We start from the raw sequence: 13,279 nt of genomic DNA, 5'->3' as shown, positions 1-13,279 counted from the left end.
CACCATTTCATCATAGGACACACACCCACCCACACTTACACTGTCACAATTTAGATGTGCCAGTTAAGCTAATGTACATATCTTTGGAATGTAAGAAGAAACCAGAGTACCCAGAGAGAACTCATGCAGACATAGGAGAATGTGTAAATTTCATACAGTGGCCCCAGCTGGGAATCCATTATTTTTCATTGTTATAACAAAATGATGTTGAGTGAAATGATGTTATTCAAGGATCTGCTGTATTCTGCTATTGTTGGATGGAATGTTCTGTAAATGTCAATTTTATCTTGTTGGTTGATGTTGTTATTTTATATTCATGCTGATTTCCAGTCTAGTTGTTACATCAGTTGTTGACAGAGGATGTTGAAGTGTCCATGTATGATTGTAGATTTGTCTGTTTCTTTCAAGTCTGTCAGCTTTTTTCCACGTATTTTGAAGCTCTGCTGTTTGATGCTTACATATTTAGGATTGCTGTCTGCCTTCTTGATGAATTGACTCTGTAATCATTATAAAATGTTCCTCCCTGGCCAGGCGCAGTGGCTCATGCCTGTAATCCCAGCACTTTGGTAGACTGAGGCAGGTGGATCACCTGAGGTCAGGAGTTCAAGACCAGCCTGGCCAACATGGCGAAACACTGTCTCTACTGAAAATATAAAAGGCCGGGCATGGTAGCTCACATCTCTAATCCCAGCACTTTAGGAGACCAAGGCAAGTGGATCACCTGAGGTCAGGAGTTCGAGACCAGCCTGACCAACATGGCAAAATCCCGTCTCAACTAAAAATACAAAAATTAGCGAGGCGTGGTGGCGCGTGCCCGTAGTCCCAGCTACTCAGGAGTCTGAGACAGGAGACTCGCTTGAACCCAGGAGGCGGCAGTTGCAGTGAGCCAAGATCGCACCACTGCACTCCACCCTGTGCAACAGAGTGAGACTCCATCTCAAAAAAATAAATAAATGAAAATACAAAAATTAGCCGGGTGTGGTGGCAGGCGCCTGCAATCCCAGCTACTCGGGAGGCTGAAGCAGGAGAATCACTTGAGCCTGGGAGGAAGAGGTTGCAGTGAGCCAAGATCATACCACTGCACTCCCACCTGGAAGACAGAGCGAGACTGCATCTCAAAATAAATAAATAAATAAGGCTGGGCACGGCGGCTCACACCTGTAATCCCAGCACTTTGGGAGGCCAAGCCGGGCAGATCACAAGGTCAGGAGTTCGAGACCAGCCTGGCCAACAAAGTGAAACCCCGTCTCTACTAAAAATACAAAAATTGGCCAGGCATAGTGGCGTGCACCTGTAATCTCAGCTACTCGGGAGGCTGAGACAGGAGAATCGCTTGAACCTGGGAGGCGGAGGTTGTTGTGAGCCAAGATTGCGCCACTGCACCCCAGCCTGGGCAAGAGAGCGAGACTCCATCTCAAAAAAAAACTTAAAAATAAAATAAATAAATAAAACGTTCCTCTCTGTCCCTGGTAATTTTCTTTGCATCTACCTGATGTTTATGTATAACCACTCCTGCCTTCTTTTCATTAATGTTTGCATGGCATATCTTTTTCCATCCTTTTTCAAGTGACCTTTGAAGTGAATTTCTTATAGTCAGTATGTAGTTGGGTCATTTTTTTTTTTTCCTAATCTGTGCTAATCTCTGTCATTTAATTAGTAAATTTAGGTAACTTAAAATTAGTAATTGTTATGTTAGCGCTTAAGTCTGCCATTTTATTTTTGTTTTCTGTTTGTTCTCACTCTTTTTTTAAATTTTGTTTTCTTTTTCCTCCCTTCCTGTGGGTTACTTGAACATTTTTTAGAGCCTTGTAAAGATTTTTTTTGTATAGATGTTTTGTATAGCCATTTAACCAATGTAAGTAAAGTATAGAAACCTTACCTCACTTAAAGTCCCTTTTTAAAGATTTTGCATAAGTAACTTTATTTTAGACTCATAATTGATTGATAGTTGTCTATGTACAGAATTCAAGATTGGTAGGAGAGGCCAGGTGCCGTGGCTCACCCCTGTAATCCCAACACTTTGGGAGGCCAGGGTAGGTGGATCACCTCAGGTCAGGAGTTCTAGACCAGCCTGACCAACATGATGAAACCCCGTCTCTACTAAAAAATACAAAATTATCCAGGCGTGGTGGCACATGCCTATAATCCCAGCTACTTGGGAGAGGCTGAGGCAGGATCGTGTTAACCCAGGAGGCAGAGGTTGCAGTGAGCCGAGATCACGCCATTGCACTCCAGCCTGGGCAACAAGAGCGAAACTCCATCTCAGAAAAAAAAGAAAAAAAGATTGGTGGGAGGCTGAGGCAAGAGGATTGCTTGAGCCCAGGAGTTTAAGATTGTAATATACTGTGTATTGTATGTACACTGTGTAGTATGATTGCACTGTGAATAGCTACTGTCCTCCAACCTAGGCAACATAGCAAGACCCCATCCCTAAAAACAAAAAATTAACTTAAAAAAAGAATTCCAGATTGACAATCATTTCCCTTTATGAGTTTGAAGGTACTGTTGCATTATTTTCTAATATAGATTCCACTGTTAATAATGAGAAGTCCAGTGACATTCTCATTCCCACTTAGTAGTATGTGACCTGTTTTTTTTTCTGAAATCTTTGAGTATCTTTTATCACTGATGTTCTTAAATTTATAAAAATGTATCTTATTGTGTTTTTTTTCGTTCATGTATTTGTCATTCCCACAGAGTTGCCCGTTTAGTCTAGAAATTCATGCCCTGCAGTTCTTGGTCATTTTATTTTGTTATTTCTTAGATGATATATTGCCCACTGATTTATCTTTCTGGAACTTTTATTTTTCAGATGATGGACCTTCTGAATTGACCTTCTTAATTTCTTTATACCTTTTATTGTACTTTTTTTTTTTTTTTTTTTTTGAGACGGAGTCTTGCTCTGCCGCCCAGGCTGGAGTGCAGTGGTGCAATCTCGGGTCACTGCAAGTTCCACCTCCCAGGTTCACGCCATTCTCCTGCCTCAGCCTCCCGAGTAGCTGGGACTACAGGCACCCACCACCATGCCCAGCTAATTTTTTTGTATTTTTCGTAGAGATGGGGTTTCACCACATTAGCCAGGATGGTCTCGATTTCCTGACCTCGTGATCTGCCCGTCTCAGCCTCCCAAATTGCTGGGATTACAGGCGTGAGCCACCGCACCCGGCCTTATTCTACTTTTAAAGATATTTACTCAACTTTTCATCTAGTCCCAATGAACTTTTAATTTCAACTATATTTTCATTTCTCTTTCATGTTCTCTAAAGTTACTAATTTAGATTTATTTGAAATTTTCTTGACTGCTTCATCTCTGTTTCTCCTGAATTTTTCTCCATTTCTCTCTCTCTCTCTTTTTTTTTTTTTTGAGACAGAGTTTCGCTCTTGTTGCCCAGGCTGGAGTGCAATGGTGTGATCTTGGCTCACCACAACCTCTGCCTCCCGGGTTCCAGCGATTCTTCTGCCTCAGCCTCCCAAGTAGCTGGGATTACAGGGATGCGCCACCACACCTGGCTAATTTTGTATTTTCAGTAGAGATGGGGTTTCTCCATGTTAGTCAGGCTGGTCTCCAACTCCTGACCTCAGGTGATCCACCCACCTCGGCCTCCCAAAGTGCTGGGATTACAGGGTGAGCCACCATGCCTGGCCCTTTTTCTCTCTCTTTAAAAAATATTTTTAATTTTTTAAAATGTTAGTTTGTGTCTTTTATTAACTCATACACAGTTACTTATCTTCTGGTTTGTTGAAGCAGTAAGTCAGACATTTGCCACAATAACGTCTGTCAAAGTGGCTTGCCATAAACACTCCAACACCACATTCATCAGAAGGGCACTCTCAACGAAAGCAACTAATTTTGCCGTTCTCATCTACCTTATAATATTTCAGGATAGCCAGCTTAACCTTCTTTCTCTTGTGCTTACTCTTCTTGGGAGTGGTGTAAGACTTCTTCCTTTTCTTAGCACCACCACAAAGTCTCAACACAAGATGAAGAGTAGACTCCTTTTGAATGTCGTAGTCAGACATCTTCCAGTTGCTTGCCAGCAAAGATTAGTCTTTGCTGATCAGGAGGAATTCCTTCCTTATCCTGGATCTTGGTCTTCACATTTTCTGTCATATCCGAGGGTTCAACCTCGAGGGTGATGGTTTTCCCTGTAAGGGTTTTCACGAAAATCTGCATTTGCAGATGGCAGATCTTTAAATTTTTTTTTTTTTGGGGGGACAGAGTCTCACTCTGTCACCCTGGCTGGAGTGCAGTAGCATGATCTTGGCCCACTGCACCTCCATCTCCCAGGTTCAAACAATTCTCCTGCCTCAGCCTCTTGAGTAGCTGGGACTATAGGCATATGCCACCATTCCCAGCTAATTTTTGTATTTTTTGGTAGAGATGGGGTTTCACCATGTTGGCCAAGCTGGTCTCGAACTCCTGATCTCAGGTAATCCGCCCGCCTCGGCCTCCCAAAGTGCTGGGATTACAGGCGTGAGCCACCGCACCTGGCTTTTTTTTTTTTTTTTTTTTTTTTTTAATACGATGGTGTCTCGCTATGTTGCTCAGGCTAGTGTCAAAACTCCTGGGTTCAAGTGATACTCCTGCCCCAGCTTCCCAAGTACCTGGGACTACAGGTGCATGCTGCTGCACCTCGCTTTTCTGTTTGTTTTGACCTATGTTTTCCAGGTAAGAGGTTTTCCTCAAATGTCAGATAATTTTTAGTGGTCCACTTAAATTTGAATGAGACACTAAAAACGTGTTCAAAGCTCTGTGAATGAGGCAGTAAAAGTTTGTTTCAAAGCTCTTTTATTTCAAGAGTGGAAGTAAAAAATCCATTGACCTCAGGTGATCACATAGTATTAGAGACTCTCATCTGCTGGTACCCGTAAGACTTTTCTAGAATATCTCAGTTTCTCCAGAGACATATCTGTAAATCTCTTGCCTGGCTGTTGGTGTTGTGGATCAGAAGAAGGAAGGGAAATTTGGTCTTACGGTTCAGTCTGCAGAGTTTCACCTAAAACCCTAGTCTTTTCTGTGCCTAATGTTTACCTCTGAGTCTCCAGTTCAATTTCTCTAGAGAATAATCCTGTAGATTCCTGTGGAGAAGAATAGAGGTCTGTCATCTGATCCCACAGAGTGGGGGTTGTGTGGGGACCTGAGGATCCTAAGACTTTCAGATCACCCACCCAATGCTTCACCCCCGCTTCCCATTCTGACTGTGTCCTCAGTTGCTGTGTATTTTAGATCAGATTCATTTGTTTTAAGTGTCTCACTGCAGGTCCTTATGCTTGACCATCGTCCCTTTGCTGAGTAATTTGTCATCCTTCATATATTGTGGTTTACAGTTACAAATGACTGCTAGTTTTACTGATGATGGAGTTTCTGTTTTTTATCCTCTCTTGATTTGGGGTGATATTTGTTTTTTTTGTTTTAGTTTTCTGTTTTTTTCTGAGACTGAGTCTCGCTGTGTCACCCACTGTGGAGTGCGGTGGAGTGACCTCAGCTCACTGCAACCTCTGCCTCCCAGGTTTAAGTGATTCCTCTGCCTCAACCTCTGGAGTAACTGGGATCACAGGCATGCGCCACCACACCCAGCTAATTTTTGTATTTTTAGTAGAGACGGGGTTTCACCATCATGGCCAAGCTGGTCTTGAACTCCGGACCTCAAGCAATCCACCTGCCTCGGCCTCCCAAAGTGCTGAGATTACAGGGGTGAGCCACCATGCTTAGCCAATCTAGGGTGATATTTGAAAGAAAGAAGGCAACAAACACCATTTTTAAAACTGAAAACTTATATTAAAATTAATGGTAAAGTAGGACTTTTACTTTCTCAGTGAAATATTTCTTTTTCTGAACATTTTTGTCTAAACTGTGACATATTTCCTTTCATTTCTGTGTTTTGATAAATAAACCCTTAAGTTGACAAAACAATTAACTGTCATTAAGAAAAAGAACCAATTCTAATGCTTTTCTGTTGATGGGAATACTGACTTTTATTATTTGTTCAGATTTCAAAGCAGATTGTTATGTACACCTTATTTAAATTTATTCCTTACCCACTGAGCAAGATTAGGTATTATAGGAAAACTACCAATTTGAGAACTCAAATTTTTATCTCCAGTAATCTAGTGTAATATAATTTGCACGTTATTTTTTCTTGTTTCTATAGTTTTCTTTATAGAATGGCAAAGACTGAAATTGCTGAAAAATATTAAACTGTGGTCTTTCTCTTCCCCCAGGTTCTTTTAGAGCAAGATATATTTCATCGTTCCTTGATGGCTTGTTGTTTGGAAATTGTGCTCTTTGCCTATAGCTCACCTCGTACTTTTCCTTGGATTATTGAAGTTCTGAACTTGCAACCATTTTACTTTTATAAGGTGAGATGAAAACAGAATTCTGTTATGAGATGAAAACAGTGTTTCTCACAGAAACATTGTATTTATCTTAGTGCTGAAGAAAAACACTGTTGTGATATCTGGAAAGTGTTTCCAGATGTGTTCTGAAAATATATATTCCTGGCTGGGCATGGTGGCTCACTCCTGTAATCCCAGCACTTTGAAAGGCCAAGGTGGGAGGATCATCTGAGGTCAGGAGTTCAAGACCAGCCTGACCAACATGGTGAAACTCCGTCTCTACTAAAAATACCAAAAAAAAATTAGCCAGGCATGGTGTCAAGCACCTGTAATCTCAGCTGCTCGAGAGGCTGAGGCAGGAGAATTGCTTTAACCTGGGAGGTGGAGGTTTGCAGTGAGCGGAGATCATACAATTGCACTCCAGCCTAGACGACAAGAGCAAAATTCTGTCTCAAAAAAAAAAAAAAAAGATAATATATATTCCTTTTGGGTGAAACCAAGAACACAAGAGAGAGTTGAGCATACAGTGGCTCACACCTATAATCCCAGCACTTAGGAAAACTGAGGCTGGAGGATGGCTTGAGTCCAGGAGTTTGAGGTTACAGTGAGCTATGAGTATGCCACCACACCCCAGCCTGGGCACCTAAGCAAGACCCTGTTTCAAACAAAAAAAAGAGAGCGAGAGAAGGTGAGAGTATCAGTAAATTAAGTCAATCTTATAGCTTCGGTTCCTTTGTTATCACGGACTTGAAAATGTGACCTGGAATTAGTACTTAACTTCAAATTTTCCATATTTATGAATGAAAATTATAATCCTGTTAAACAAATGCGTGATGAAGAACAAAAAATGCTTTCTACCAAGAGGAAAAAAGACCTAAAATTGATTTTGGTAATGGTCTAACTAATAAAGCATAGATTATGTTTCTTCCCCAAGTTTGAGCTAATTCAGTGTGAATGAATCTTACTTACCTTACCTTTATTTTTCTTGCTAGAACTATTTTTATTAATCTTTTCAAAATAAAACAGAGGTCATAGCTATTGAACCACATCATCACCCTCAATAACATTTAGTCATCACAGTCAATAACATTTAATGTTACATAGTATCGAACTTTAAGACTAATGCTTGAAATTATGCTTCTTGGCATGATTTAGTTAATATTTAGTCATCTAGGTACTTTTCTACTGGTGATAGAAAAATTGGTTTGAAGAGTTAAATTTTTATACCTAAAGTATGCCTGAATTAAAGTTGTAGAAAATGCAGATCATTGGAAAGCTTATCTGTGTGAATTACTGAGTGTGATTAAAGTATGTTTAGGTTTCTTAGGGAGAAGTGATTCTACTATATACACTTACTTTAATGTTAATGTGTGTATTCAACTTTTGCCATTAGGAAAAAGTTTAGTTTTGTCAACAACCTCATAGTAATTTGTTTTTATTTATAACATCCTTATTTTATTCAAGAAGCTAAATGCCTTTGTTTTTTTATAGAGACTCGGTTTCACCATGTTGCCCAGGCTGGTCTCGAACTCCTGGTCTCAAGCAGTCCTCTCACTGTGGCCTCCCAAAGTGCTGGGATTACAGGCATGAGCCACTGTGTCGGCCTCTTTTGTTTTTTTAAACGACATAAATGATATGTGCTCATTGAAGAAAATCATAAACATAAATGTGGGCTGGGCATCGTGGCTCACACCTGTAATCCCAGCACTTTGGGAGGCCAAGGCGGGCGGATCATGAGGTCAGGAGATTGAGACCATCCTGGCTAATATAGTAAAACCCCATCTCTACTAAAAATACAAAAAATTAGCCAGGCATGGTGGCACGTGTCTGTAGACCCAGCTACCCGGAAGGCTGAGGCAGGAGAATCCCTTGAACCCAGGAGGCGGAGATTGCAGTGAGCCGAGATGGTGCCGCTGCACTCCAGCCTGGGTGACAGAGCGAGACTCCGTCTCAAAATTAATTAATTAAAGTCATACATCATAATCTAATTATTAATGATATTAATATTTTGTATATATAAACTTTATTCTAGATACTTCCCTTATAAAATGGAATTATAGTGTATATAAGCAAAGTCACTTTAAATAATTTATTCATTCTGTTATTTTGAGTTAGTGGAAAAAATAGTCTGGAAAGGAGCAATACATTCGAAATAGAACTAGACTTGGAACCCAAGACCTGACTTCTCCCACTGTTGGGCTGTTGACCAGTTTTCACCTATCATTGCCTCAAGTTGTCATTTATAAAATAAAACGTGAAAAACAGAAATATATGTGAACGTATTTTAAAGAACTTAAAAACTCCTTTATAAATTAGAAGATGTTAGTAAGCCACAGAATTATGGTTCAAAGATGACTTTGGTTCTGTGCCACAGAATAAGGCCACAGTGGCCAGGCGCAGTGGCTCACAACTGTAATCCCAACACTTTGGGAGGCCTAGGCGGGCAGATCACCTGAGGTCAGGAGTTCTAGATCAGCCTGGCCAACATGGTGAACCTCGGCTCTACTAAAAACTACAGAAATTAGCCAGTGTGGTGGCGGGTGCCTGTAATCCCAGCTACTCGGGAGGCTAAGGCAGGAGAATCACTTGAACCCGGGAGGCAGAGGTTGCAGTGAGCCAAGATCACACTGCTGTACTCCAGCCTGGGCAACAGAGGGAAACTCCGTCTCAAAAAAAAGAAGAAGAAGAAGAAAGCCACAGCTAGTACTACGTGCAAGTCCAGACTAGAACTAACTGCTTGAAACTACATTGCCTTCTCACCTTTCTCCTCTGCAGGTTATTGAGGTGGTGATCCGCTCAGAAGAGGGGCTCTCAAGGGACATGGTGAAACACCTAAACAGCATTGAAGAACAGATTTTGGAGAGTTTAGCATGGAGTCACGATTCTGCACTGTGGGAGGCTCTCCAGGTTTCTGCAAACAAAGTTCCTACCTGTGAAGAAGTGAGTCTGGGCAAGGCTGATAATCCTATCATTTAAAAAAAAAAAAACAGCTTTATTGAGAGATAATTCCTATACCATACAGTTCACCCATTTTAAGTGTACAATTCAGTGGTTTTAATATATAAATAGATATGTGCAGCCATAACCACAATTTTAGAATATATTCATCACTTCAAAAAGAAACCTACATCCTTTAGCTATCACTTCCCTACCCCCGAATCTTCTCCCTAGCTGTAAGTAACCACTAATCTACTTTCTATCTCCATAAATTTGCCTATTCTAGACATTTCATATAAATGGAATCATAAAAATGTAGTCCCTTTTGACTGGGCGTCTGTCACTTAGCATAATGTTTTTAAGGTTCATCCATGTTGTAGAATGTATCAGTATTTCATTTCCTCTTTTTTTAAGGCGGGGTTTCACTCTGTTGTGCAGTGGCACAAACGTGGCGCACTGACTGCACCCTCAACTTCCTCGGCCCAAACCGTCCTTCTGCCTCTCAAGTAGCTGAGACCACAGGCACATACCACCACACCCACACCTGGCTAATTTTTTTTTCTTTCTGTTTTTCTTTTTTTGAGACGGAGTCTTGCTCTGTCACCCAGGCTGGAGTGCAGTGGCGCAATCTCAGCTCACTGCAACGTCTGCCTCCCAGTTCAAGCAATTCTCTGCCTCAGCCTCCCGTGTAGCTGGGATTATAGGCACCCACCACCACGCCCGGCGAATTTTTTTTGTACTTTTTTTTAGTAGAGACGGGGTTTCACCATCTTGTCCAGACTGTTCTTGAACTCCTGACCTCGTGCTCCACCTGCCTCAGCCTCCCAAAGTGCTGGGATTAGAGGCTAGAGGCTTGAGCCACCGTGCCTGGCCACACCCGGCTAATTGTGTATGTGTGTGTATGCGTGCGTGCATGTGTGTGTAGAGACAGGATCTTGCCATGTTGCACAGGCTGATCTCAAACTCCTGAGCTCAAGCAGTCCTCCCATCTCAGCCTCCCAAAGTGCTAGAATTGCAAGTGTGAGCCACCACATCTGGCTCATTTCCTTTTATTGCCAAGTAATATTCCATTGTATGGATGCTACATTTTATTTATCCATTCATCAGTTGATAAATATTTGAGTTGTTTCCACCTTTTGACTTTTTTTTTTTTTTTTTTTTGGGACAAGGTCTCACTCTGTCACCCAGGCTGGAGTGCAGTGGCGCCATCATGGCTCACTGCAGCCTCGACCTCCCAGGCACAAATGATCTCCCCACAGCCTCCTGAGTAGCTGAGACTACAGGCACACACACCACACCTGGCTAATTTTTGTGGTTTTTGTAGAGATGGGATCTCCCTATGTTGCCCAGGCTAGTCTTGAATTCCTGGGCTCAAGCGATCCTCCCGCCTCGCTTTCCCAAAGTGCTGGGATTACAGGCATGAGCCACCACAACTAACCCCTTATGGCTATTATGAATGATGCTGCTGTGAACATTCAGGCACAAGTTTTTGTGTGAACGTATGTACATATGTTTTCATTTTTCTTGGAGTGGAATTGCAGGTTCATATGGTAACTCTGTTTAAGCTTTTGGGAAACTGTCAGACTGCTTTCTAAAATGGCTGCACCATTTTATTGTTCCCACCATCAATGTAGAAAGATTCCAGTTTCTTCATATCCTTGCTAATGCTTGTTATTATCTGCCTTTTTAATCCTGCCATTCTAGTAGGAGTGAAGTAATATCTCATTGTGGTTTTGATTTGCATTTCCCTGGTGGCTAATGATGATCAACATCCTTTTTATGTGCTTGTAAACTGTTTGCATGTCTTCTTTGGAGAAATGTCCAGATCTTTTGCCCATTTTGTAATTGGGTTGTCTTTTTATTATTGAATTATAGGAGTTCTTCATATATTCTAGATACAAATCCCTTATCAGATAAATGATTTGCAAAATGTTTCTCCCATTTTCTAGGTTGTCTTTTCACTTTCTTTTTTTTTTTTTCTTTTTTTTTGAGACAAAGTCCTGCTCTATCGCCCAGGCTGGAGTGTGGTGGCGCCATCTCGGCTCACTGCAAGCTCCACCTCCTGGGTTCACGCCATTCTCCAGCCTCAGCCTCCTGAGTAGCTGGGACTACAAGCACCCACCACCACGCCCAGCTAATTTCTTTGTATTTTTAGTACAGACAGGGTTTCACCATGTTAGCCAGGATGGTCTTCCAAAGTGCTGGGATTACAGGCATGAGCCACTGCGCCTGGCCTGTTGTTTCACTTTCTTGATGGTGTCTTTGAAATGCAAAAATTTTTAATTTTGATGGTGTCCAATTCAGATATTTTTTCTTTTGTTTGTGCTTTTTGGTATCGTGTCTAGGAAACCATTAAACTTATTTAAAGTTTTTCAAATGTCTGTATAAAGATTGAACATTTTTCATTAGTGGTATTTAGAATTAAAAAATAAAAAACAGAGGCTGGGCGCGGTGGCTGATGACTGTAATCCCAGCACTTTGGGAGGCCAAGGCAAGTGGATTGCCTGAGGTCAAGAGTTCAAGACCAGGCTGGCCAATATGGTGAAACCCTGTCTCTACTAAAAATACAAAAAATTAGCTGGGCATAGTGGCACACACCCATAATCCCAGCTACTTGGGAGGCTGAGGCAGGAGAATTGCTTGAACCCAGGAGGCGGAGGTTGCAGTGAGCTGAGATCGTGCCATTGCACTCCAGCCTGGACAACAGAGTGAGACTGTGTCTCAAAAAAAAATTAAATGAATAAATAAAATAAAAATTAAAAATGTGTGCCCAGAGTTGTGCACAAATTACATTTTTAATAGTAGTATCATGAGAAATTGTGGGGTTTTTTTGTCTACTTCTGTTATTCTTTTGTAACTCTTGTCTTTTGGTTCATCTTTGTTTTGTCTCCTTATGTACTTCATTAATCTTCTTGAATTTTTCCCTAATCCCAAACTACTAGAACTGTCCAAGGCCAGAAGGAATTGAAAAGAAGATGGTTTCTTGAAATCTCTCTTCCATACTTCTTTGGTCTTTTGCAGCAGACAGTAACTTATTGGGCCACTCTTCAGTTTCATCAGTTTATTTCCATCGAAGAACTTCAAACTCCTTCAAGTTCAAAAAAGCTGTGAACTTGAAGAAGGATTAGTATTGAAGCCGCTGAAGCCGTTGCTCTTGTAACTTACTAGTTGTGTGACCTTGGGCAAATTTCACATTCAGATCTTCAATTTTCTCATCCCTGAATGAAGAATGATACTGCCTACCTCATAGGTTTAATTCTTGTGGTTGGTAACTTGCCTATATAAATTATAAGGTTAAATGAAATGAACTCTTTCCATACGTTTGTTAACATTAAGAATTGAGCACTTTATCCAAGTTATATTTTGTGAAGAAGTGAGAAAGAGAAATAAAATAGTAAAAAAAAAGTTAAGAAAACACATTTTCGGCCAGGCACAGTGGCTCACGCCTGTAATCCCAGCACTTTGGGAGGCTGAGGTGGGTGAATCATCTGAGGTTAGGAATTCGAGATCAGCCTGGCCAACATAGTGAAACCTCGTCTCTACTAAAAATACAAAAATTAGCCAGGCATGATGGCACACACCTGTAGTCCCAGCTACTCAGGAGGCTGAGGCAGGAGAATTACTTGAACCCGGGCGGTGGAGGTTGCAGTGAGCCGAAATCGTGCCACTGCACTCCAGCCTGGGCAACAGAATGAGACTTTATCTCAAACAAAAAGAAAAACATTTTTAGTAAGTTTTAATCAGAAAGTTTATCTATATGTAAATCAAAGGGTTTTTGTTTTCTATAGGTTATATTCCCAAATAACTTTGAAACAGGAAATGGAGGAAATGTACAGGGACATCTTCCCATGATGCCAATGTCTCCTCTAATGCACCCAAGAGTCAAGGAAGTTCGAACTGACAGTGGGAGTCTTCGAAGAGGTAAGTAACAAAGGGCATTTGGTTTTTTTTTTTCAGAGAAAATTTTAAGTCTTGTGAGTATATTATTAAGAAATCTAATTTTTTC

General features: G+C 41.1%; 1 protein-coding gene and 1 pseudogene across 2 annotated transcripts in view; one reads left to right on the top strand and one right to left on the bottom strand.

Annotated features, from left to right (window-relative positions):
• The window catches only part of RBL1 (RB transcriptional corepressor like 1), a 93,897-nt gene that overhangs the window by 40,862 nt on the left and 39,756 nt on the right, over nucleotides 1–13,279 (top strand). For both annotated transcript variants that reach the window (XM_054467759.1, XM_063659446.1), the window contains 3 exons: nucleotides 6,223–6,360; nucleotides 9,112–9,276; nucleotides 13,062–13,194. In XM_054467759.1, coding sequence (XP_054323734.1) covers nucleotides 6,223–6,360; nucleotides 9,112–9,276; nucleotides 13,062–13,194 — 436 coding nt within the window. The remainder of the gene's footprint in view (nucleotides 1–6,222; nucleotides 6,361–9,111; nucleotides 9,277–13,061; nucleotides 13,195–13,279) is intronic.
• Nucleotides 3,721–4,208, bottom strand: LOC129021834 (ubiquitin-ribosomal protein eS31 fusion protein-like; annotated as a pseudogene).

The sequence above is a fragment of the Pongo pygmaeus genome, chromosome 21 (assembly GCF_028885625.2).
Source record: "Pongo pygmaeus isolate AG05252 chromosome 21, NHGRI_mPonPyg2-v2.0_pri, whole genome shotgun sequence".
NCBI classification, from domain to species: domain Eukaryota; kingdom Metazoa; phylum Chordata; class Mammalia; order Primates; family Hominidae; genus Pongo; species Pongo pygmaeus.
The sequence above is the reverse complement of the archived record's forward strand: the minus strand, read 5'-3'. Positions and strand labels throughout refer to the sequence as shown.